Raw genomic sequence first — 21,625 nt, forward strand, 5'->3', positions numbered from 1 at the left:
GAATACATGAATAAGAAGATCATGTTGAGATTTTAAATACACTAGATAGGCCTCACTTGGAGCACTGAGTCCAGTGCTGGGCACCACACTTGAAGAAGTTTGGAGGGAGTGCAAAGGATATTCACATGAATGATTCTGTTGACAAAGATTTGTAGCAATGAAGATCGATTGAGAAGTTGGGTATTTTTCCTCACGGAAAGAAGTCTGTGAGGACCTGTGGAGGGAAACGTAACATTGAGGAAGCAGGTGTGCTGCAGCAGGATTTGGAAAGGCTGGGAGAGTGGGCAGAGAAATGGCAGAAGGAAAACAATGTGGGAAAGTGTGAGGTTACGCACTTTGGAAGGAGGAATGGAGGCACAGATTACTTTTTAAATTGTGAAATGCTTAGAAACTCAGAAGCACAAAGGGACTTGGGAGTCCTTGTTCAGGATTCTCTTAAGGTGAACGTGCAGGTTCAGTCGGCAGTTAGGAAGGGAAATGCAATGTCGAGAGGGGTGGAATACAAGAGCACGGATGTACTTCTGAGGCTGGCAAAGGCTCTGGTCAGACACCGTGTGGAGTATTGTGAGCAGTTTGGGCACCGTATCTAAGGAAGGATGTGCTGGCCGTGGAAAAGATCCAGAGGAGGTTCACAAGAATGATCCATATAACGAAGAGCTTGTTGTATGAAGAATGGTTGAGGACTCTGGGTCTGTATTCGTTGGAGTTTACAAGGATGAGAGGGGATCATATTGAAACTTAAAGGATACTGGGGGGCCTGGAGAGAGTGGACACAGAGAGGATGTTTCCACTTGTAGGAAAAACAACAACCAGAGCACAACCTCAGACGAAAGGAACGTTCCTTTAAAACAGAGATGAGGAGGAATTTCTTCAGCCAGAGAGTGGCGAATCTATGGAAATCTTTGCTGCAAAAGGCTGTGGAGGTCAGGTCGTTGAGTGTATCTAAGACAGAGATAGATAGATTCTTGAGTAATAAGGGGATCAGGGGTTATGGGGAAAAGACAGGAGAATGGGAATGAGAAAAATGGCGGAGCAGATTCGATGGGCTGAGTGGCCTAATTCTGCTCCTATGTCTTATGGTCTTATGGAAGAGAAAGAATTGTGGCTTTCGCACTGCTGCTGCAGAATGACAGGGACCTGGACTCAATTCAGGCCTTGGGTGACTGTACGTATTTTTCACATTTTCTCTATGTCCACGTAGCTTTCCTCTGTGTGCTCTGGTTTCCCCCCACACTCCATTGATAGGGTAAGTGGATTTACCATGCTAAATTTACTCTGATGTCTCCCAGTATGTTTAGATTAGGAGGATTAACAGGATAAATATGTGAGGTTGCGTGGATAGATCAGAGAATCAGTGCAGACTCAATAGGCCGAATGGCCACCTTTTGCAATGTAGGGATTCAATGATAGAGTTTTTTATGTTCCAGTCAAGCGTTCATCAAGAACCAGGGGGAAAATTTCAAAATAAGTGTCAACATTGCACAGATTCAGTTCCTAATGTATACATCTTTGGAAACTCAAAGGAACATTTAACATGGCCAATCCACCTAAGCTGCACATCTTTGAATCGTGGGAGTCAACCAGAGCACCCAGAGGATACCCACGGGGTAGAATGTGCAAAATTTGCACAGTCGCAAAGGCCAGGAGCAAACCCGGGTCTCTGGGGCTGTGAGGCGGGAGAGTGGGATTAGGTAGCGTGCAATTTCAATAAGGCAGTGTAGACTTGATGGACCAAATGGGCTGTTACGGCATTGTAAAGATTCTGTGGTTTGGAATCTAAAACATGATCCTATTGAATGGAGCAGCAGGCTTGAGGGGCCAAGTGGTCCACTTCTGATCCGATTTATTTTGCTGCAGTGTCCAGAAAGCTGCTAATTGATTTCTCATCATTAAATCAGAATTTACTCCAGATACCGTTAATGCATCAACCCTGTGCTCAGTGACAAACACTGACTCGTGGTTAAGTAATGTCTCAACTTTAATATTCTTATCCGTGTTTCCAAAACCCTCCATGTCCTCAGCTCTTCCTCCCTTTCATCAACTCCGGCATAACAATCCTCTGAGATATCTGAGCTCCACTGATTCTGCCCTCATGGTAAGAAGTCTCACAACATTAGGTTAAAGTCCAACATGTTTATTTGGTCGCAAAAGCCACGAGCTTTCGGAGCGCTGCTCCTTCATCACGTTACCTGACTTACCTGATGAGGGAACAGCGCTCTGAAAGCTAGTGGCTTTTGCGACCAAATAAAACTGTTGGACTTTAATCTGGTGTTGTTAGACTTCTTACTTGGTTCACTCCACCAGTGATATTCGTACTTTCAGCTCTCTGGGTTTCAGCTCTGGAATACCCTCTCTAAAAACCCCTGGCTTCCAGCTTGCTTTCCTCTCGTTCATTTCTGTCGCCTGTTCCCTTCATTTCTTTCCTCATTCCTTTCCCGCGGGTTCCAGCTTTTGCATCCTCTGACTTTCCGCAATCATTTTGCCGCTTTAACTGCCATCAACAAATTATAATTGTACAACTATAATTGTGTGAGCGGTCCAACTTTAAGGATTCTTTCCGCCTCCAGCTCTTTGATTTCTCATTGGTTTCAGCTCCGGATCGAATTGAATGACGCAATGACGCTGGGCTGGGAGTGACGCTCACGAGTTTGTTTATTTGGTTTGACCAAAAAAGAGGGCAAATATCAACGATAACCCACGACCATCGGACCGGCAGTCGCGCACGAGCGGCACAGTCCGATTGGACACTGCGTTACGATTGGCTAGACAAGATGTCAATCACATTGTGGGGCTGTTGTTGTTAGCAACGCGGTCTGCGATTGGTTACAATTGGGAGCATCATTTTCAATGGTCTCGAACTTCTGACTATGGAACCCATTGATTGGATAACGCAGCTGTCACTCAGTGGGCGCAGAGCGGCCATTGGATAATCGCGATGCGTCAATTTCCGATTGGTTTTCCCAGCTGTCGGTCGCAGGCCGTTGGCGTGGATTTACCCTGGGCCCATCAGACACCGCGCGGAGCGGCAGCAAATGTACCGCAAGTGGCTTCAGTCCCCGGGTCCGGATCCATCCACAGCGGGGCACCGGATGGGTGAAGGGTTTTGGTAGCGGGAATCTCATCCTGCCCGCCTGTAAATGGGGTGGCACAGTGGTTAGCACTGCTGCCTCAGCGTGGGGAGCGTGGGTTTCCTCCGGGTGCTCCGGTTTCCTCCCACAGTCCAGAGATGTGCGGGTGAGGTGGATTGGCCATGCTAAACTGCTCCTTCGTTTCATGGGGACCAGCTCGGGTCAGTGCTGGGGGTAGAACCTGGGTGGGATTGTAGTTGGTGCAGACTCGATGGGCAGAATGGCCTTCTCCTGCACTGTCGGATTCTATAAATCCGCAGCTTAGTGTTTCCAATGGCAGCTTCCTGTGTAAACATGTTAGGCTGCAGTTCCCCCGTCTCAGCAATAGTGGCACTGCCCTAAAAAGAGGGCAATAGCGGCACTGCAAACTCCCTGGAGTCAGACCAATCAGCACAGAAATTGGGATCTTCCCGTGCTTTGTGTGTTGGGCTCAGTGTCACAGCAGGTTAGAGCAGCTCACTTTGCAAAGGCCACGGTTAGATACTGGGATCTTCCTGTGCTCTGTTTTGGGATGGGGCTTGGTTACTTTGAGTGAATCTCCCTTATTGTTTGGTTCTAATTACAGCCTCTCTCTCTCTTACAGTCAGTCTGGGTGTTCCTGACTGAGCAGAATGGCCTGATCTCACCACACATATTGAGAGGGAGGAACTGCCACTCGAGATGAAGATGATTGAGAACTCCAGCTTTCTCTCCACTCGTTTACTGAGGCCCAGCCCTTCATCCATCATTAGTTTTCCCAGGATATCAGGTACATTAACATCTTCACCTGCTGTGCACACTTGACCTGACAGTGGGAAGGTATTGGAGCATAATGGGGCAGTCAACCATGTCAAAGGTGTGGGTCGGTTGAGAAGGATGAGGAGATGAGGAGGGATTGTTCAGCTGGGTAAGACTGCACTCGGCCGGTTCCATTCTTATCTTTCTGGTCATATGCAGAGTATCACCTGCAATGGTTTCTCTTCCCATCCCGTTCTGTTACCACCAAAATCACCCAAGGATATATCCTTGGCTCCCTCCTATTTTTCATCTACACCTTACCCCTCAGTGATATTATCTGAAAGCACAGTGTTAGTTTTCACATGTCTGCTGATAACACCCAGCTCTACCTCGCCATCACCTCTCACAACCAATCCCCTGTTATTAAGTTATTACACTCCTTCTCCGACCTCGAGTACTGGCTAAGCAGAGAATTCCCCCAATTAAATATTTGGAAGACCAATGTTTCCACTACAAATTCTGTTCTCAGTCACTGAGTCCATCTCCCACTGGTCAATGTCCGAGTTTGAAACAAACCCTCATAATCTTGGCACCTCATCAGACTCGGAAATAAGATTCCAACCACATATCTGTTCCTTCACCAAGATCACCTATTTCCAGCTGTGTAACATCACACAGTGTTTGTAATACCTCAACTCACCCATCCCTGAAACCCTCATCCATGCTTTTGTTACCTTTAGACGTGACAATTCAAACACACTCGGGCCCAGCAGAATTCCTTGCTTTGAGGACATTAGTAAACCAGATAGGGTTCAATGACAAGCGACAATTAGATTTTTGATTGCAGATTCATAGTGAATTCAAATTTCATCATCTGCCATAATATCCACATAATACTACATCTGCCATGTAGATGCCCACACACTCAGCCTGTCCAAATCACGCTGGAGGATCTCTGCATGCCCCTCAAAGCTCACCCTCCCACACAATTGTATCATCTACATATTTGGAGATAATACATTTAGCTCCCGTGTCCAAATCATTAATATATAATATGAACAGTTGGGGTCCTCGCGCAGATCCCTGCGGTACCCCACTAATCACTGCCTTCCAATTGGAAAAATACCCATTTATGCCATCTCTTTGCTTCCTGTCTGTTCACCAGCTTTCTATACATCACAAGGCACTACCTGCAATCCCATGTACTTTAATTTTATATAGTAGAGAGGTGGCACAGTGGTGAGCACTGCTGTCTCACAGCGCCAGGGACGCGGCTTCGACTCCTGGCTTGGGTCACTGTCACTGTGAAGTCTGCATGTACATCTATGTACGTCTGCATCTATGTGGGTTTCCTCTGGGTGCTCCAGTTTCCTCCCACAATCTGAAAGATGTGCTAGTTAGGTATATTGGTCATGCTAAATTCTCCCTGAACAGGCAGCAGAGTCTGGCGAGTGGGGGATTTTCACAATAACTTCATTGCAGTGTTAATGTAAACCTGCTTCTGACACTAAAAAACAAATTAACCTTTAAAACTTAAAAACGTCATGTGAGACCTTGTCCAAAGCCTTCTGAAAGTCTAAATAAACCGCATCCACAGGTTCTTCCTGGTCTACTCTCCTAGTTACATCCTCAAAGAATTCCAGTAGTATTGTCAAGCGTGATTTCCCTCCCTTAAATCCATGCTGATTATAACCCTGCTTTCCAAATGCTTGATGATGGACTCCAGCAACTGCCCGCTGACCGGCGTTCAGCTCACTGTTCATTGGTTCCCTCTTTCTTTTCTGCCTCTGTTCTTGAAGTCCAACAGGTTTATTTGGTAGCAAATACCATTTGCTTTCGGAGCGCTGCTCCTTCGTCAGACCATATCCCTCCACACCCCTCTCATCCACAGAAGCAAACTGTGCCCTGTTTGAGAGCAGATTTCCACTCCATCTGACGAAGGAGCAGCGCTCTGAAAGCTAATGGCATTTGCTACCAAATAAACCTGTTGGACTTTAACCTGGTGTTGTTAAAGCTGTAACTGTGTTTACCCCAGTCCAACACCGGCATCTCCACATCATCTGTTCTTGAATACAGGGTTTAGATTAGTTACCTCTCTCTCCCCTGAATGTGCTGACTCTGGCTGGGTTCAGTTCCACACTCACTGGTTCCTCCCTCTCCCCTGAAGATGCTGACTCTGGCTGCGTTCAGTTCTGCACTCACTGGTTTCTCTCTCTCTCTCTCTCTCTTGAAGGTGCAGACTTTGGCTGGGTTCAGTTCCACACTCACTGGTTCCTCCCTCTCTCCTGAAGGTGCTGACTCTGGCTGGCTTCAGTTCTACACTCACTGGTTTCTCTCTCTCCACTGAAGGTGCTAACTCTGGCTGGATTCAGTTCTACACTCACTGGTTCCTCTCTCTCTACTGAAGGTGCTGACTCTGGCTGTGTTCAGTTCTGCACTCACTGGTTTCTCTCTCTCTCTCTCTCTTGAAGGTGCTGACTCTGTCTGGGTTCAGTTCTAACTCACTGGTTCCTCTCTCTATCTCTCTCTCTACTGAAGGTGCTGATTCTGGCAGGGTTCAGTTCTACACTCACTGGTTTCTCTCTCTCTATTGAAGGTGCTGACTCTGGCTGCGTTCAGTTCTAACTCACTGGTTTCTCTCTCTCTATTGAAGGTGCTGACTCTGGCTGGGTTCAGTTCTACACTCACTGATTCCTCTCTCTCTCTCTACTGAAGGTGCTGACTCTGGCTGGGTTCAGTTCTAACTCACTGGTTCCTCTCTCTCTCTCTCTGTTGAAGGTGCTGACTCTGGCTGGGTTCAGTTCTACACTCACTCGTTCCTCTCTCTATCTCTCTCTCTACTGAAGGTGCTGATTCTGACAGGGTTCAGTTCCACACTCACTGGTTTCTCTCTCTCTATTGAAGGTGCTGACTCTGGCTGCGTTCAGTTCTAACTCACTGGTTTCTCTCTCTCTATTGAAGGTGCTGACTCTGGCTGGGTTCAGTTCTACACTCACTGATTCCTCTCTCTCTCTCTACTGAAGGTGCTGACTCTGGCTGGGTTCAGTTCTAACTCACTGGTTCCTCTCTCTCTCTCTCTGTTGAAGGTGCTGACTCTGGCTGGGTTCAGTTCTACACTCACTGGTTCCTCTCTCTATCTCTCTCTCTACTGAAGGTGCTGATTCTGACAGGGTTCAGTTCCACACTCACTGGTTTCTCTCTCTCTATTGAAGGTGCTGACTCTGGCTGCGTTCAGTTCTAACTCACTGGTTTTTCTCTCTCTCTCTCTCTCTGTTGAAGGTGCTGACTCTGGCTGGGTTCAGTTCTACACTCACTGGTTCCTCTCTCTCTCTCCTGAAGGTGCTGACTCTGGCTGGGTTCTGTTCGGAAGCTGGAAATCTGAAATGAAAGCAGAAAAGCAAGCTCAGCAAATTGTGCAGCATCTGTTCAGAGAGAGAAACAGAGTTAGTGTTTCAGGTCTGTGACCTTTCATCAGAACTTGAAAACATAGAAACTGGGAAGAGGAGTCGGCCATTCAGCCCTTCGAGTCTATTCCATCATTCAATGTGATCATGGCTGATCCTCTATCTCAATTCCATGTTCTCATTTTTCCCAACACCCCTTGATGCCAGTAAAATCTAAAAAAAACCTCTCTCTCCTTCTTGAATATATGCAGTGACTTGGTCTCCACAGCTTCTGAGGTAGAGAATTCCACAGGTTCACCACCCTATGGGTGAAGAAATCTCTCCTCTTCTTCCTAAATGGTGAACCCCGTATCCTAAGACTGTGTCCTCTTGTTCTACATTCCCCAACCAAGGAAAACATCCTTCCTGCAGCTAATCTGTCCAGCCCTGTTAGAATTTTATGTTTTAATCAGATCTCCTCTCATCCTGTCCTTTCTGTTTTTCACACCAAAATGAAGAACTTCACGTTTAGCCGCGTTGTACTGCATCTGCCATGTGTTTGGTCACTCACTCAAGTTGTCCAAATCACCTTGAAGCCTCCATGCATTCTCCTTCAACTCACAATTCCGCCAGTTTTGTGTTGTCAGCAAATCTGGAAATGTTACGTTTGGTTCCCTCATCAGGTCGTACATGTTTGAATACGCGCTGAAAAATGGGATTAGAATAGATAGATGCTGATGGCCAGTACATACACGAGGGGCTGAATGGCCTCTATCTGTGCTGTAAAATTCTATGACTATGACCTCTTAAAGAAGTCATTCATTGGCTGTCCTTTGGGAACTCCTGACATAATGATTTGTTTGATAGAAATGAAGATCTCTTGTCTTTTCTCTGGTGTCTTACACTTTGCTCCTTGCTTCCTGACTGGAATCTCCAAACTGGGGAAATTGTGGATGTGGTGACATCATCCTGTTGGGGATGAAGCTATTGTCACAGAGTCCTGTGTTGTCAATATACCGACCCGTTAACATAGTTCCCCAGTTTCACTGGATGCTGACAGAATATTTACCATTGATTTGGTGTTCTACCTGCCAGCTGTTCAAACGGAATACAGATGTTGTGAATGAGCATTGTCCACCTCCCACTTACAGCAATGATAGTGACAACCTGCATCGTTTCCGGATCGGGCTGGAGTCATAGTCATACAGGCACAGAGATTTACAGCTGGAAACAGGCCGTTCAGCCCAACTCATCAATGCCGCCCAGGCAAAATTGTAACCACCTCTGCTGCTATCTCTGACAGCTCGTTCCAGACTCCACCCTCTGTGTTTCTCCCCTCTCACTTTAAACCTATGCTCTCCACTTTTAGACTCTCCTATCTTTGGGAAAAGATATTGACTATCTTGCTGATCTGTGGCCCTCATTATTTTATAGACCTCTATAACATCACCCTACGCCTCCTACACTCCAGGGAAAAAGTCCCAGTCTATTCAGCCTCTCCTTATAACTCAAACAATCAAGTCCCGGTAGCATCCTAGTAAATCATTTCTGGACTCTTTCAAATTTACTAATGGTCTTTCTATAATAGGGTGACCAGAACTGCATACGGTATTCCTAGTGTGGCCTTCCCAATGTCTTGTGCAACTTCAACATGATGTGCAAAATCCTATGTGAGGATAAATGGGCCAATACATTGCATTGCCATTCCTATAGTTGTTAATGAAGTGAAAAAGCTGGTGTTTAATGAAATGCCCCAGGTGGAAATCTGCTTGAATGTGGCAACGCTGCAAAATCCTCAATTATTGTTGTTTCTGCTCAACCAGCCCCAGAAGCTTGGAAGATGGAAGTCCCCGATTGGTCTGAAGTTGGAGGTGAAGAGGAGCCAAGTTTCAACAACTTGCTGACAAACATCAAAAGGCAGCTGCTTTGGAGCAAGGCGATCCTCGAACAGGCCACTCAGAGTAGCCAAGACCCTGGAACATCACCGCTGCTGGAGAACAGAGAAGATGTGAGGCAAGGCAGGATGCTCGAGTGGTCAAAGATGGGACTGAATCATTGGTGGAGACTCCTACTCCAGTTCTGACTCCTTCTGGCATTGATAGACGGTTTGAAGTGGAGGAAATTAGTCAGGATGGAAGTGGTGATGAGATTCACAGTTATTCCCTCAGCTGAGAGACCATTTTTAAGGCAATCTGTGCAGCAACTCCACTCTGGGGTGGGTGTCAGATCAGCTCACCAGACGGAAGGAGGACTGGAGCACAGATGAGGCCATTCAGCCCCAATACTTTCTTAAACGCTCTGCTGTGCAGTTCAAAAACTGGAAGTCCAGGATTCAAGCCATGTTACGCAGGCGACTGGGAAAAGCATCATTGGATTAATCAGATCAGTGGCCCATACTGGAAAGACTCAAAGCCCAGCAGAGAGATGTCAACATGAATTTTCACTTTTAATGTCTCTTCTTTACTCTAAACAATTTGTTGTGTTTGTATAATTATCTTAAATATTACACATTAAAACAAATACTCGGAATATTTAGCATTGCCAGAGAAGTGTAACCAGGAACAGTGCCCTGTTCATTCAGTTTGGGGAACACTTCCTGACAGAGGAAGATTGGGACATGACAGCTTCTCCCTGTCAGCTCCTTCCACTTCCCTCCACAATTCTGAACACCTCTATCAAATGTCCTCTCAACCTTCTCTTCACCAAAGACCCAAATTCTCCAATCTCCCGATGCAACTGAACTTCTTCATCACTGGACCCTCGCCCAGAGATTTATTGCAACCTTTTTTATGCCTTCCCCTCTTTTCTAAACAGTGCTGTCCTGCAGATAATGCAATACTCCAACTGAGGCCAAACCAGTGTTTTATACAGCTTTCCCATAACTTGCTTGGTCTTGTAAACTGTGCCCCTATGTATAAAGCTCACAATCCCAAATACTTTAGTAACCACACTCTCAAGCTGTCACCCAAACAGCAATTATTAGTGTCATATTTAATCACAAGTCCCTTGTTCCTGCATGCCTTTACAATTGTATCATTTTTTTCATATTGTCTCTCCCTTTACTTCCCACTGAAATAAATCATTTCACACTTCTCTGCTTTAAATTGGTCTTGTCTCACTAATCCACAAGCTGTCAAAGTAACTTTGAGCTTCAACACTACCCCCTCACAGTTCACAATGCTGTCACGTATTGTGTAATTACCACAATTTTGAATATGTGCTCTGTGCAGCATTGCCGATGTCTCTAATATGTATCAGGAAGAGCAGGATTCCTAACACCAACCCCCCTGGAATCCCACTTTAACCGACCTCCATTCCAAATAAAAACATTTCCCACTGCTGTGTTTCCTGTCACTCTGTCAGATTCCTATCCACGTTGCTGCTGTCCCTTTTATTCTATCAGCTCCAAATGTTACCACAAGTTTGCTGTGTGCCCCTTTATTTATAAAATGCTTTTTGGCAGTCCATGTTCACATTAACCACATTACCCTCATCAACCTTTTCTGTTACCCTCATTAAAATCTTAAGCAAGTAAAATATGATTCCCCTTTAATCATTATGTCTGTGTTTTCCTTAATGTACATCAGCACAAGTGAGTGTTAATTTAATCTCCAGTGTTTGGAGAATATTTCACGTTGCTGAGGTTAAACTGATTGGACTTTAGTTGGCTTATCCTCACAGCCTTTTCTGAAGAACAAAGAACAAAGAACAATACAGCACAGGAACAGGCCCTTCGGCCCTCCAAGCCCACGCCGCTCCCCGGTCCAGGATTGAATCCTGAATCCAAGATCCCCGCCCAATTTTTCAGCCTATCTACATACCAATACCCTATCCACCGAGCTGTCCCCCACAGCTACGATGCTTTGTTCATTACAACCTATTAACTCACCCCCACCCCCCCCATTCCAGACCATGTGATCTCCAGGGAGAGGCGAAAACCCAGAGTGAAAAACCCCAGGGCCAATATGGGGAAAAAAAAATCTGGGAAATTCCTCTCCGACCCCCTGAGGCGATCGAAACGAGTCCAGGAGATCACAATGGCCCTGATCGGAAAATGCTTCCCAACCCTAGTCATTTCCACTTCCACGAGAAACAAGGAACAAGTAGCCTGCGCCGCTCCCTGGTCCAAACTAGACCACTCTTTTGTATCCCTCCATTCCCACTCCGTTCATATAGCTGTCTAGGTAAGTCTTAAACGTTCCCAGTGTGTCCGCCTCCACCACCTTGCCCGGCAACACATTCCAGGCCCCCACGACCCTCTGTGTGAAATATGTCCTTCTGATATCTGTGTTAAACCTCCCCCCCTTCACCTTGAACCTATGACCCCTCGTGAACGTCACCACCGACCCGGGGAAAAGCTTCCCACCGTTCACCCTATCTATGCCTTTCATAATTTTATACACCTCTATTAAGTCTCCCCTCATCCTCCGTCTTTCCAAGGAGAACAACCCCTGTTTCCCCAATCTCTCCTCATAACCAAGCCCCTCCATACCAGGCAACATCCTGGTAAACCTCCTCTGTACTCTCTCCAAAGCCTCCATGTCCTTCTGGTAGTGTGGCGACCAGAACTGGATGAAGTGTATTTATCATTTGCAATTCTCCAGTCCTCTGGCACCACTCATATAACTAGCTCAGATAGAAAACTTTTAACCATTGCCTCTGCAATTTCCACCCTTTTTTTCCCCTCAGTATCCATGCTTGTGTCTTGTCCAGTCACAAGAACACAGGAAATAAGGGCAGACATTTACTATGTGGCTCATCAATAACGTTAAACCATTCAAAACAATTATGGTTTATGTGTCTTTATTGCCATACAGTGCAAAGCACATAGGCACAGTATTAAAACAAGAACAGCAACATCATCAGACAATACATAGATAGAAATCACACTATATTTCTGACAAGTTTTCTAAAAGGTCACTACATTTTCAGCATTCCTAACAAAATCATTTGAAATATCAGCAGTTCTATTGGGGAGAAAACAAACTGTGACTATTAAGATGTGAATCAAATTTCTGCAGTTGATACTGACGATCACCAAAAATATGGTAACTCTGAATAAAGAACTTTTCAAGCTTGGGTAATAAGGTCATGTATCAATTTATAAATTTGAACTAAACCATAAATCAACCTCTTGAAAGGTTGCAATCCAATAATTCTTAATCCCTCACTAAGTATTCCCCTCATGCCTTCCATTTTCCTGGTTACACAGCTTTGCACTCTTTCTATCAGCTGTATATCTTTTTGAAAGTGTGGGTTCCAAACTGTGGATGCAGACTCCAGGTGTGGGCATACCAGCTGCTTATGGAGTTTCAGATCTTGGGATTGAACTCCACTTTACTCCTCACTCCCTTGATTCCCTGAGAAACCAAAATTTGTCTATCTCAGCCTTAATTGTCATAGACTGTCATAACCTGCAGTGTAGATGGAGGCCATTTGATCCATTGAATCTGCACTGACTCTCTGACAGAGCATCCCACCCAGAACCTATCCCGGTAACCCCACATATTCTGCTAATCCCCCTAACCAATATATTTGGGACACTAACAGGCAGTTTAGCATGGTCAATCCATCTAAACTTTCGAGAATGGGATGAATCGCAAACATGGGGAGGATGTGCAAACATCATACAGGCAATCACCCAAGGTGGAATTGAACCCGGTTCCCTGGTGCTTTGAGGCAGCAATGCTAACCACTGTGCCACCACTCGTGTATTCAACAATGGAGCATGTCAAAGGATCACAACCCAATGAGTGCAGAAATTTATTCTCATGTCAGTGCGAAATGATCTGATCCTTACACTGAGCCAGCTTCCGCAATCTCCCAATGTCCACAAAATCAAACCCCTTCAGAATCTTGTATGTTTTAATGTTTTGCCTCTCATGCTTGTGAATCACAGAGAATACAGACCCAGTTTACGGAGGGTCACATTATATGAAGCCCTTTCACCCCTGTGGACCAATTTACTGACCCTTCATTAGTGATTGAAGCATAATGAGAAAACCCTTTCCTGCAGCGAGTAGTTCAGCTCTGGGGTGCATTGTCTGACAATGTGGTGATGCAGCTTCAAGTGAGGCATTCAGAAAGGAATTGGATTGTTAAAGTTACACCAGCAGAGTGGCACTGGTTAGCGCTGCTGCTTCACAGCGCCAGAGACCCATGCTCAATTCCTCCATGGCTGACTGTCTGTGTGGAGTTTGCACATTCTCCCTGTATCTGCATGGGTTTCCCCAGGTGCTCCAGTTTCCTCCCATAGACTAAAGATGTGCAGAATAAATGGATTAGACATGATATATTGCCCCTTAGTGACCCAAGATGTGTAGAGTAAGAGGGTTAGCCATGGGCGAAAGATGTTCTTCCAGAGAGTCAGTGCAGATGCAATGGGCAAATGGCCTCCTTTTACACTGTGGATTATGCGGGATCCAATGGATACTCAGTGCTTCCATTTGTGAAACCAAGGATCCCATCCACTTTGCAAGCGACAGTCCTAAACTGTCTCACTTTCAAATATCTTCCTGAACCTACTCCCTCTGAGCCTGCACACAGTTTTGAACTGGACCATTCAGTTTATTTTGCATCTCCCCATCTCTTCTGTCAAAAGGCAGCATTGTTCCTGAGTGTGGGATTAATAACGTGTCTCTTCCACATACTGCAGCTTCTGTTTCTCCAAGAAAATCTTTCTGGCTAAAGCTGGAATTTACAAGGATTTCTGTCACTGAGACATTGTCTGGCCGTCTGTTTCTCACCACCCTAACTCACTCTGTCTCTGTCTCTCCCTCCACCCACTCTCATCCACTCTATATGAAGGCGGGATATTGTTGTTTAGTGACTGAGTGCACACAATCTGTATCTTCATCTGATCAAATAGAATTCAGCTTGTGAACAATATCATCATTTCAACTAGTTCTGGGTTAAATCAGGCACAGCTCTGATTGGCTGCAGCCCCCTGAATCTGGGGAGCAGACACTGTGAGCATTGCCAGCCTCAGAGGCTTTTACAGTTACTGAGCTGGGAAACTCCAACTAATCCCTGAGAATCCACAGCACAGAGCGAGAGGAGAGGAAAGCCTGTCCTGGGAGCTGTCAATCTGAGACAGTTTGATCCTGTCAATGTGCAGATGTGAACCTGCTCCTTCCATTCCCAAACTGTTATAACGAGGAATACAGAACGCCCAGTAATGACCAGCTTGTTGCAATGTGTTTGAATGAACATGATGTGATATCACCGAAGCAGCATTTTGAAATATTCATTCAATGTATTCTGATGAAATGTATTTTTACGCTCTGTGTGCATTCTTATGCCATTGCATAAGAATCTTCCTCTGACATGAGACCATATTTTGCCTTTGTGCCTTGATGCTGCTTTTAAAAGAAAATGTTCATGTTATGAATTTTCTCATCGAACCACAGGAAGAATTAGAGAAAAATAACAGCACAGAAGGAAGCCATTGAACCTATCCTGCCATGCCAGTCCAAGGACACAGCAAGAAATCTCACAACACCAGGTGAAAGTCCAACAGGTTTATTTGGTAACAAAGCTTGCTGCTCCTTCATCAGGTGAGTGGGAGTTCTATTCACAACAGGGCATATAAAGACACAAATTCAATTTACAAAATAATAAGGACATCCAGGTGTCCTTTCCAAGCCTATCTTCCTGCACCCAGCCCGGAGCCATGCAGCTGAATGCACGATGGAGATCCAAATACTAAATGCCAAAACTTTGCAAACCTTCTTTGAGCCAGTGGCTGCCCTGAAGCAGTAGAGTTAATATTTCAAATCGCACCCACTGCGAGCAGGGTTCGAACCTGCGCGGGGAAACCCCATTGGATTTCAAGTCCAACGCCTTAACCACTCGGCCATCGCAGCTGCTTATTTGCTATTGTGATGTAACCGCCTTAGCAACATTCACAGACCTTTATCAGGCACCGGAATGATGCAGAGCACAGCGTGTGAGTTGAACTTTGTTCGTCTCCTTTTAATTTGTATCTTTGTCTCTGATCCAGAACTCATTCACTAGTTCAGAGACTTGTTATTCTTTTTCAATAATCTTTCATTAAAATCAAATTGAACCCGAATTCTGCATCCGAAAAATAAAGTCCACTTCATTTCAGTCAAATGGTGCGTGTAAACCACAAGAGGGCGCCGATAATGTCCAATATACATTACCAATGCGATGGCCGGGAATCGAACCCGGGTCAAGGCAGCTATGCTCACCACTCTCCCACCATCGCTCACTCTGCGGAAGCAGTTGTTATTTTCATTAGTTATAATTACAAACTACCTTTGTTGCTGATTTCAGCAGACACCAGGTGTGTCCTTGGCCCATTTTTTTAACCTGAACTTCCCTTGTCTCGTTTCTCTGGACAGTTTGAGCCACCTTTTTGCTGTTGTTTCTGACTGATAACTCTGATTAGATTTGCAGTTCATTTAAACAAAGTTTCCACTGAACGGAAATTGAAGCTGGATTTTATGTTAGAAACACATGGATGATGAGAATATTTGGTGATTTTTTTTTGGAGTGTCCCCCTTCTGTTCTGACCAGAAATAGCCAATTAAATAAGTCAAAACTCTGGGTCAGGAACTGACCCTTGGTCAAATGCTCGCACAGTCACCACAACACCACCTGGCTCTGTCACCCCCTCTGTATTTATAGAACGAATACACAAGCAATCAAGTGGCAGAGAAATCACAGCTTAGAGAATTATATAACCGACATTCCCGTTCTGGGAGTTTTACACTTTACGATAGATCGGGGTGAGCAGGGTCGCCCAATCAGAAAGCAGGTCCTTGGGACATGGAATTTGATTAATATCATGTTTTGCAATCATGTTAATCGGTCAGAACCATGTTGATGTTATTTCACTCCAATCTATGAAGGTTTGATTGAATCGTGACCTTGTTGCACAACTTGCGTTCAGCCAGGAGATGGCAGCGGGGAAAAATAATTTGGATTTGCTGTGTGTGTCAATAAATCTCGTCATGGAGGTTCACAGCATCGAAAAAGGCCCTTCGGCACAACATGTCCATGCCGCCCAATTTTTGCCATTAAGTTCGTCCCTATTGCCCGTGTTTGGTCCATATCCCTCTATATCCAGCTCACCCATGTAATTGTCTAAATTCTTTTTAAAAGACAAAATGGTACCCGCCTCTACTACCTCTGGCAACTCGTTCCACACACCACTCTCTGTGTGAAATAAATTGCCCTTCTGGACCCTTTTGTATCCCTCCCCTCTCATCGTAAACCTATGTTCTCTAGTTTTAGACTCCCTTATTGTGGGGAAAAGCTGTTGGCTATCTACCTTATCTATTTCCTCATTATGATATAGGCCTCTTTATATCACCTCTAGGTCTCCTGTGCTCCAGGGAAAAAAAAAGTTCCAGTCTATCCAACCCCTCCTTATAACTCAAACCATCAAATCCTGGTAGCATCCTAATAAATCTTTTCTGCACTCTTTCTAGTTTAATATCCTTCCTTCCCATAATAGGGTGACAGTATTCCAAACGTGGCTTTACGAATGTCTTGTACAATTTCAACAAGATGACCCAACTCCCATGTTCAATGTTCTGACCACTGAAACCAAGCATGTCGAATGTCTTCTTCACCACCCTGTCCACATGTGACTCCACTTTCAAGGAGCTATGAACCTGTACCCCGAGATCTCTTTGTTTTATAACTCACCCCAACGTCTTACCATGAACTGAATAGGTCTTGTCGTGGTTTAATCCACCAAAATACATCACCTTACATTTATCTAAATCAAGTTCCATCTGCCATTCATTGGCCCATTGACTCAATTGATCAAGATCCCACTGCAATCCGAGGTAACCTTCTTCATTGTCCACTCTGCCACCAATCTTGGTGTAATTTGCCAACGTACTAACCATGCCTTCTAAATTCTCATCCAAATCATTAATATAAATGACGGGGTAGGATGAGTGACTTTGCAGATGGCATAAAGATTGGCTGGGTGGTGAAAGGGAGGCTGAGTTTCTTAGTCTGCAAGAAGATATAGACAGGATAGTCAAACGGGCGGATAAGTGGCAGATGGAATTTAACCCCGAAAGATGTGAGGTAACACACTTTGGAAGGAATAATTTGGCAAGGAAGTATTCAATGAAGGGCATGGCACTTGGAAGTTCTGTGGAATATAGGGACATTGGCGTGTTTGTCCATAATCTCTGATGGTAGAAGGGTATGTTAGTAGGATGGTGAAAAAAAAACATATGGGGCACTTGTCTTTAACAATCGGGGCATCGACTGCAATAAAATGTCATGTTGGAGTTGCATAGAACTTTGGTGGGGCCACAGCTAGAGTACTGTGTGCAGTTTTGGTCGCCACAAGATAGGAAGGATGTGATTGCACTGGAGGGGATGCAGAGGAAATTCACCATGATGCTGTCTGGGATGGAACATGTAAGTTCTGAAGGGAGATTGGGTAGGCTTGGATTGTTTTCTTGAGAGCAGAGAATACTGAGGGGGGACCTGATCGAGGTGTACAAAATTATGAGGGCATCGACAGAGTGGATAGGAAGCAGCTGTTCCCCTTGGTTGAAGGGTCAGTAAAAAGAGGACATAGGTTCAATGTGAGGGGCAGGAAGTTTAGGGTGGATGTGCGGAAAAACATTTTTACCCAAGGGTAGTGACGGTCGGGAATGCGCTGCCTTGGAAGGTGGTGGAGGCAAGTTGCCTCACATCCTTTAAAAGTATGTGGTCAGCAATTGGCATATCATAACATTCAGGCCTATGGGTCAAGTGGTGGTGGATGCGATTTGATTGGAGATCAGATGCTTCTTCGATGTCAGAGCAGACTCGATGGGCCGAAGAGCCTCTTCTGTACTGCATGATTCTATTATTCTATAAACAAATTCACTATGAACCGTATCAATGTCAGCCATATTCCTTGCCAGTTCTCAGATAGGCACTGATTGGTTCGAAGTTTGTTTCATTTTCCAGGATCCAGCTCAATTAAATAAATGTATTTCTTATGTTCTGTGTGTCATTAATAAAAATCTTCCTCTGACGTGAGATCTTGTTTTGTCCTTGTGCCCCTGTTGATGCCTTTGTCATTCTGCTCATGCTTTGATTTTCCTCATGTCACCTTAGAAAGAACCAGAGAAATGTAACAGCACCGAAGGAACCCATTCGGCCTATCTTGTCCTTGCCAGACTGAGGACACTCAGGTGTCCTTTCCAAGCTCACCTTCTTGTTATGTAGCTGAAAGCATGCTGGAGATCCAAATAATTCTTTCCAAAAAAATAGGATTTGCAACTCTGTGGCTGTCTAAAGCATACATTTCCAATCACACTCGCTGGCAGCGGGGCTCGAATCTGCACGGAGAAACCCCATCGGGTTTCAAATCCAACGCCTTAACCACGCGGCCACAGCAGCTGCTTATTTAACAAATGAAAGCAAATCACTGCGGATGCTGGAATCTGAAACCAAAAGAGAAAATGCTGGAAAATCTCAGCAAGTTTGGCAGCATCTGTAAGGAGAGAAAAGAGCTGACGTTTCGAGTCCAGACGACCCGTTGTCAAAGCTTTGACAAAGAGTCATCTGGACTCGAAACGTCAGCTCTTTTCTTTCTTTACAGATGCTGTCAGACCTGCTGAGATTTTCCAGTATTTTATCTTTTGGCAGATCTTATTTGTCAGAATAATGTAACCACCTCAGTAAAGTTCATATTAACTTCATCAGGCACCAGGATTGCGCAACACACAATGTGGGAGCTGAAATTTGTTCCTCTACTTTTACTTTGAGTCTTTGTGTCTGGCTGAAAAATTCATTTATTCGGTCAGACTTGATTTTCTCTTCCAATATTTTTCATTAAAAAAGAATTATGTCCGAACAAAAAATGAAAAAGGTATCTGCATTTTATTTCATTCCTGTCAAATGTTTCGTTCGCCCTGTTTTTGTCCACTCAGTTTAAAACATAAGAGGCCGTGGATAAGGTTTAAAATAAATGACCAATGCATTGGCCAGGAATCAAACCTGGGTCATCTGCTTGGAAGGCAGTTATGCTCACCCCTATACCACCATCACTCACTCTGCTTAAACAACCGTTATTTTCATTAGTTATAATTACTGAACTTCCTGAGTTGCTGATTTCATCAGATACCAGATGTGTCCATAGCACAGTTTGTAAACTGAACTTGGCTTGTCTCATAGTTCTGGACAGTTAAGGCCACCTTTCTTTTTACTATTGTTTCTGACTGAGAACTCATTGATTAGTTTTGAGGTCTTTAATTTCATTTAAACAACATTTCAGCTGAAAGCAAATTGAATGTGGATTTTACATTACAAACACAGCGATTATGAGAATTTTTAGTCAATTTTATTTTAGGAGTGCCCACCTACTGTTCTGACTTGCGATAGATAATTAATTGAATTACCACTGTGATGGCCAGGAACTGACCCTTGGTCAAATGTTCGCACAGTCACCATCATCACTCACCTGGCTCTGCCACCCCCTCAGTCTGAAAGCCCAGCTCTGACAGTGAATCTGGTCACCTTCGGGCCCAATCGGAGGGTGGTCAGAACATGTCTGCCACTGTCAGAAACTCCATTATCAGCGAGTGAGGGATGAATATTTAACAGGCTGTCACTGGTTGTTGAGGTTGTGACTTGCTGTTACCTGTCAGTGCAGGAAAAACAAATAAAACAGGAAAATTGAGAGACTCCGAGAACAGTTAATTTGTATCTTCACCCTAAAGAAACACAATGATGTCTGCAACCGCTATAATAACTGAAAAAACAGATATAACTGTCTGTTGCCGCGGAATCTGGTTTACAGATGTGGCCATACACCCCATGGACTGCAGCGGTTCCAGAAGGCAGCTCATCACCACCTACCCAAGGGCAATTAGGGATGGGCAACTAATGCTGACCCAGACAGCGACACTCATATTCCATGAATGAATTCAAAGACAATCTGCGGGGAGCGGGCTTCAGAGTGTTTAACAGTTACTGAGGCGAAAAACTATAACGACGCCCCCGGGATACAGAGCAAAGGCTAAAAGGAGGAGAAATTCCGTCCTGGGACCTTACAGTTGGTAAAAGTTTTGTCCTGTGAATGTGTAGGTGTGAATATTGTGTAAGAGAGAGTGTATGAAAGGGACGGGGGAGTCAGACTAATCCAACTGTGTTTGTGTGTCTGTTCTGATCATGAGATCACCGAGTCTCTCTTGTGTAAAATAAAACAATGTTCCAATCAAAGATTCCCTTAATCCCCCTGCTGAGCCCCAAAGTGAGATTTCAAGGCAAATGGTTCGCTAAATTCAAGATTTCAGTGGAAAAGTCGAGAACATGTCAGCTATCGCGTGTGAGAGCGCGATCAGTGCAGCAGTAAAACGGGTTTCAGTGGAAAATGGAGTTCTCAGTTCGAGTGAAACCTTTTCAACAGCAAACATTCGTGTGTCAGAGACATGAAGGATGTGAGCTGGATCTCTGGAGAGGCGGAATTTCATTGCAATGGGAGAGTTTGTTAGGAGAAAGAAACAGAGAGGCTGGAGGAGCCGGGAGCTGACAGCAGCTTGTCTCTGCTCCGTCCGCTCTCTGCCTTTAAGTTGCTCTGTGCCGCCACCACTGGGTTCATTTCGGATCCAGTTCTGACTCTCACACAGATTTTCCACACACTCTCGGATATGACTGAAACTGCAGCCGCCGAAACGGCTCCTCCAGCCGCTCCCGCTCAAGTGAAGTCTCCCAGGAAGAAGAAGGCGGCTCCCCGACCTGCGGCAGCCGGTCCCAAGTTAGGCGAGCAGATCCTCAATGTTGTGGCGGGTTGCAGCGATCGCAAGGGGATGTCCCTGGCCGCGATAAAGAAAGCTTTGGCTGGCAGTGGAGTGGATGTGGGGAAGCGCGTCTCCCAGATCAGGTTAACTATCAAGAGGAAGGTGGAGAAAGGCTCTCTGGTGCAGACAAAGGGACAGGGCGCCTCTGGCTCCTTCAAACTCGCAAGAAGGAAAGCCCGGGGAAAATGGGAAAGAAGGTGAAGAAACCAACAGCCAAGAAATCTTTAGTAAAGAAAACAGCGGCCAAGAAGGTGACAACAAGAAAGCAGCAGCCAAGAAACCCGCAGCCAAGAAACCCGCAGCAAAGAAAACTCCAGTGAAGAAATCAACAGTGAAGAAAACAAGCAGCAAGAAGGCGGCAACTCCAAAAAAGGCGGTGAAGAAAGCAGCCCTGAAGAAAAAGCCTCCTGTGAAGAAGGTGACGGGCGGAAAGTCTGTCAAAAAAGTGACTAAATCCAAGGCCAAACCCAAAGTGAAAGCAGCAAAAGCGAAGAAAGCGTCAGGAAAGCAGTGAAACAACCCGAGCAAATTGTAAACCTCTGAACCCAAAGGCTCTTCTCAGAGCCACCCACATCTCTCAGGAAAGAGCTGATCCCGCAAGAAAATG

General features: G+C 45.1%; 1 protein-coding gene and 1 non-coding gene across 7 annotated transcripts; one reads left to right on the forward strand and one right to left on the reverse strand.

Annotated features, from left to right (window-relative positions):
* The first annotated feature begins 3,008 nt into the window (after window positions 1–3,008).
* LOC144482353 (uncharacterized) lies at window positions 3,009–10,761 on the forward strand. Of its 6 annotated transcripts, none has more exons than XM_078201514.1 (4): window positions 3,009–3,106; window positions 3,712–3,876; window positions 7,185–7,301; window positions 9,052–10,560. In XM_078201514.1, exons 2-4 carry the CDS (start codon window positions 3,789–3,791, stop codon window positions 9,309–9,311), a joined length of 465 nt encoding a protein of 154 aa, XP_078057640.1. In that variant the 5' UTR covers window positions 3,009–3,106; window positions 3,712–3,788; the 3' UTR covers window positions 9,312–10,560. The 6 variants fall into 6 exon arrangements, 2 of the variants coding, with proteins under 2 accessions (XP_078057640.1, XP_078057641.1); XM_078201515.1 differs by having other exon boundaries at window positions 3,009–3,034; XR_013495946.1 differs by lacking the exon at window positions 7,185–7,301 and having other exon boundaries at window positions 9,052–10,761.
* Window positions 10,762–15,011: 4,250 nt separating this feature from the next.
* trnas-uga (transfer RNA serine (anticodon UGA)) lies at window positions 15,012–15,093 on the reverse strand. Its single transcript has one exon. It is a non-coding gene; the product is annotated as a tRNA-Ser (tRNA).
* Window positions 15,094–21,625: the final 6,532 nt, after the last annotated feature.

Source organism: Mustelus asterias, unplaced genomic scaffold (genome assembly GCF_964213995.1).
Source record: "Mustelus asterias unplaced genomic scaffold, sMusAst1.hap1.1 HAP1_SCAFFOLD_35, whole genome shotgun sequence".
In the NCBI taxonomy this organism is placed as follows: domain Eukaryota; kingdom Metazoa; phylum Chordata; class Chondrichthyes; order Carcharhiniformes; family Triakidae; genus Mustelus; species Mustelus asterias.

What these genes read in the sequence shown, in the direction of transcription:
- LOC144482353 (XM_078201514.1), top strand. Translation starts at nt 3,789, where the DNA reads ATGAAGATGATTGAGAACTCCAGCTTTCTCTCCACTCGTTTACTGAGG. An exon ending in TAGTTTTCCCAGGATATCAG is followed by an intron (nt 3,877 to 7,184) that starts GTACATTAACAT and finishes TCTCTCCTGAAG; the next exon opens with GTGCTGACTCTGGCTGGGTT. An exon ending in AAACAGAGTTAGTGTTTCAG is followed by an intron (nt 7,302 to 9,051) that starts GTCTGTGACCTT and finishes CTGCTCAACCAG; the next exon opens with CCCCAGAAGCTTGGAAGATG.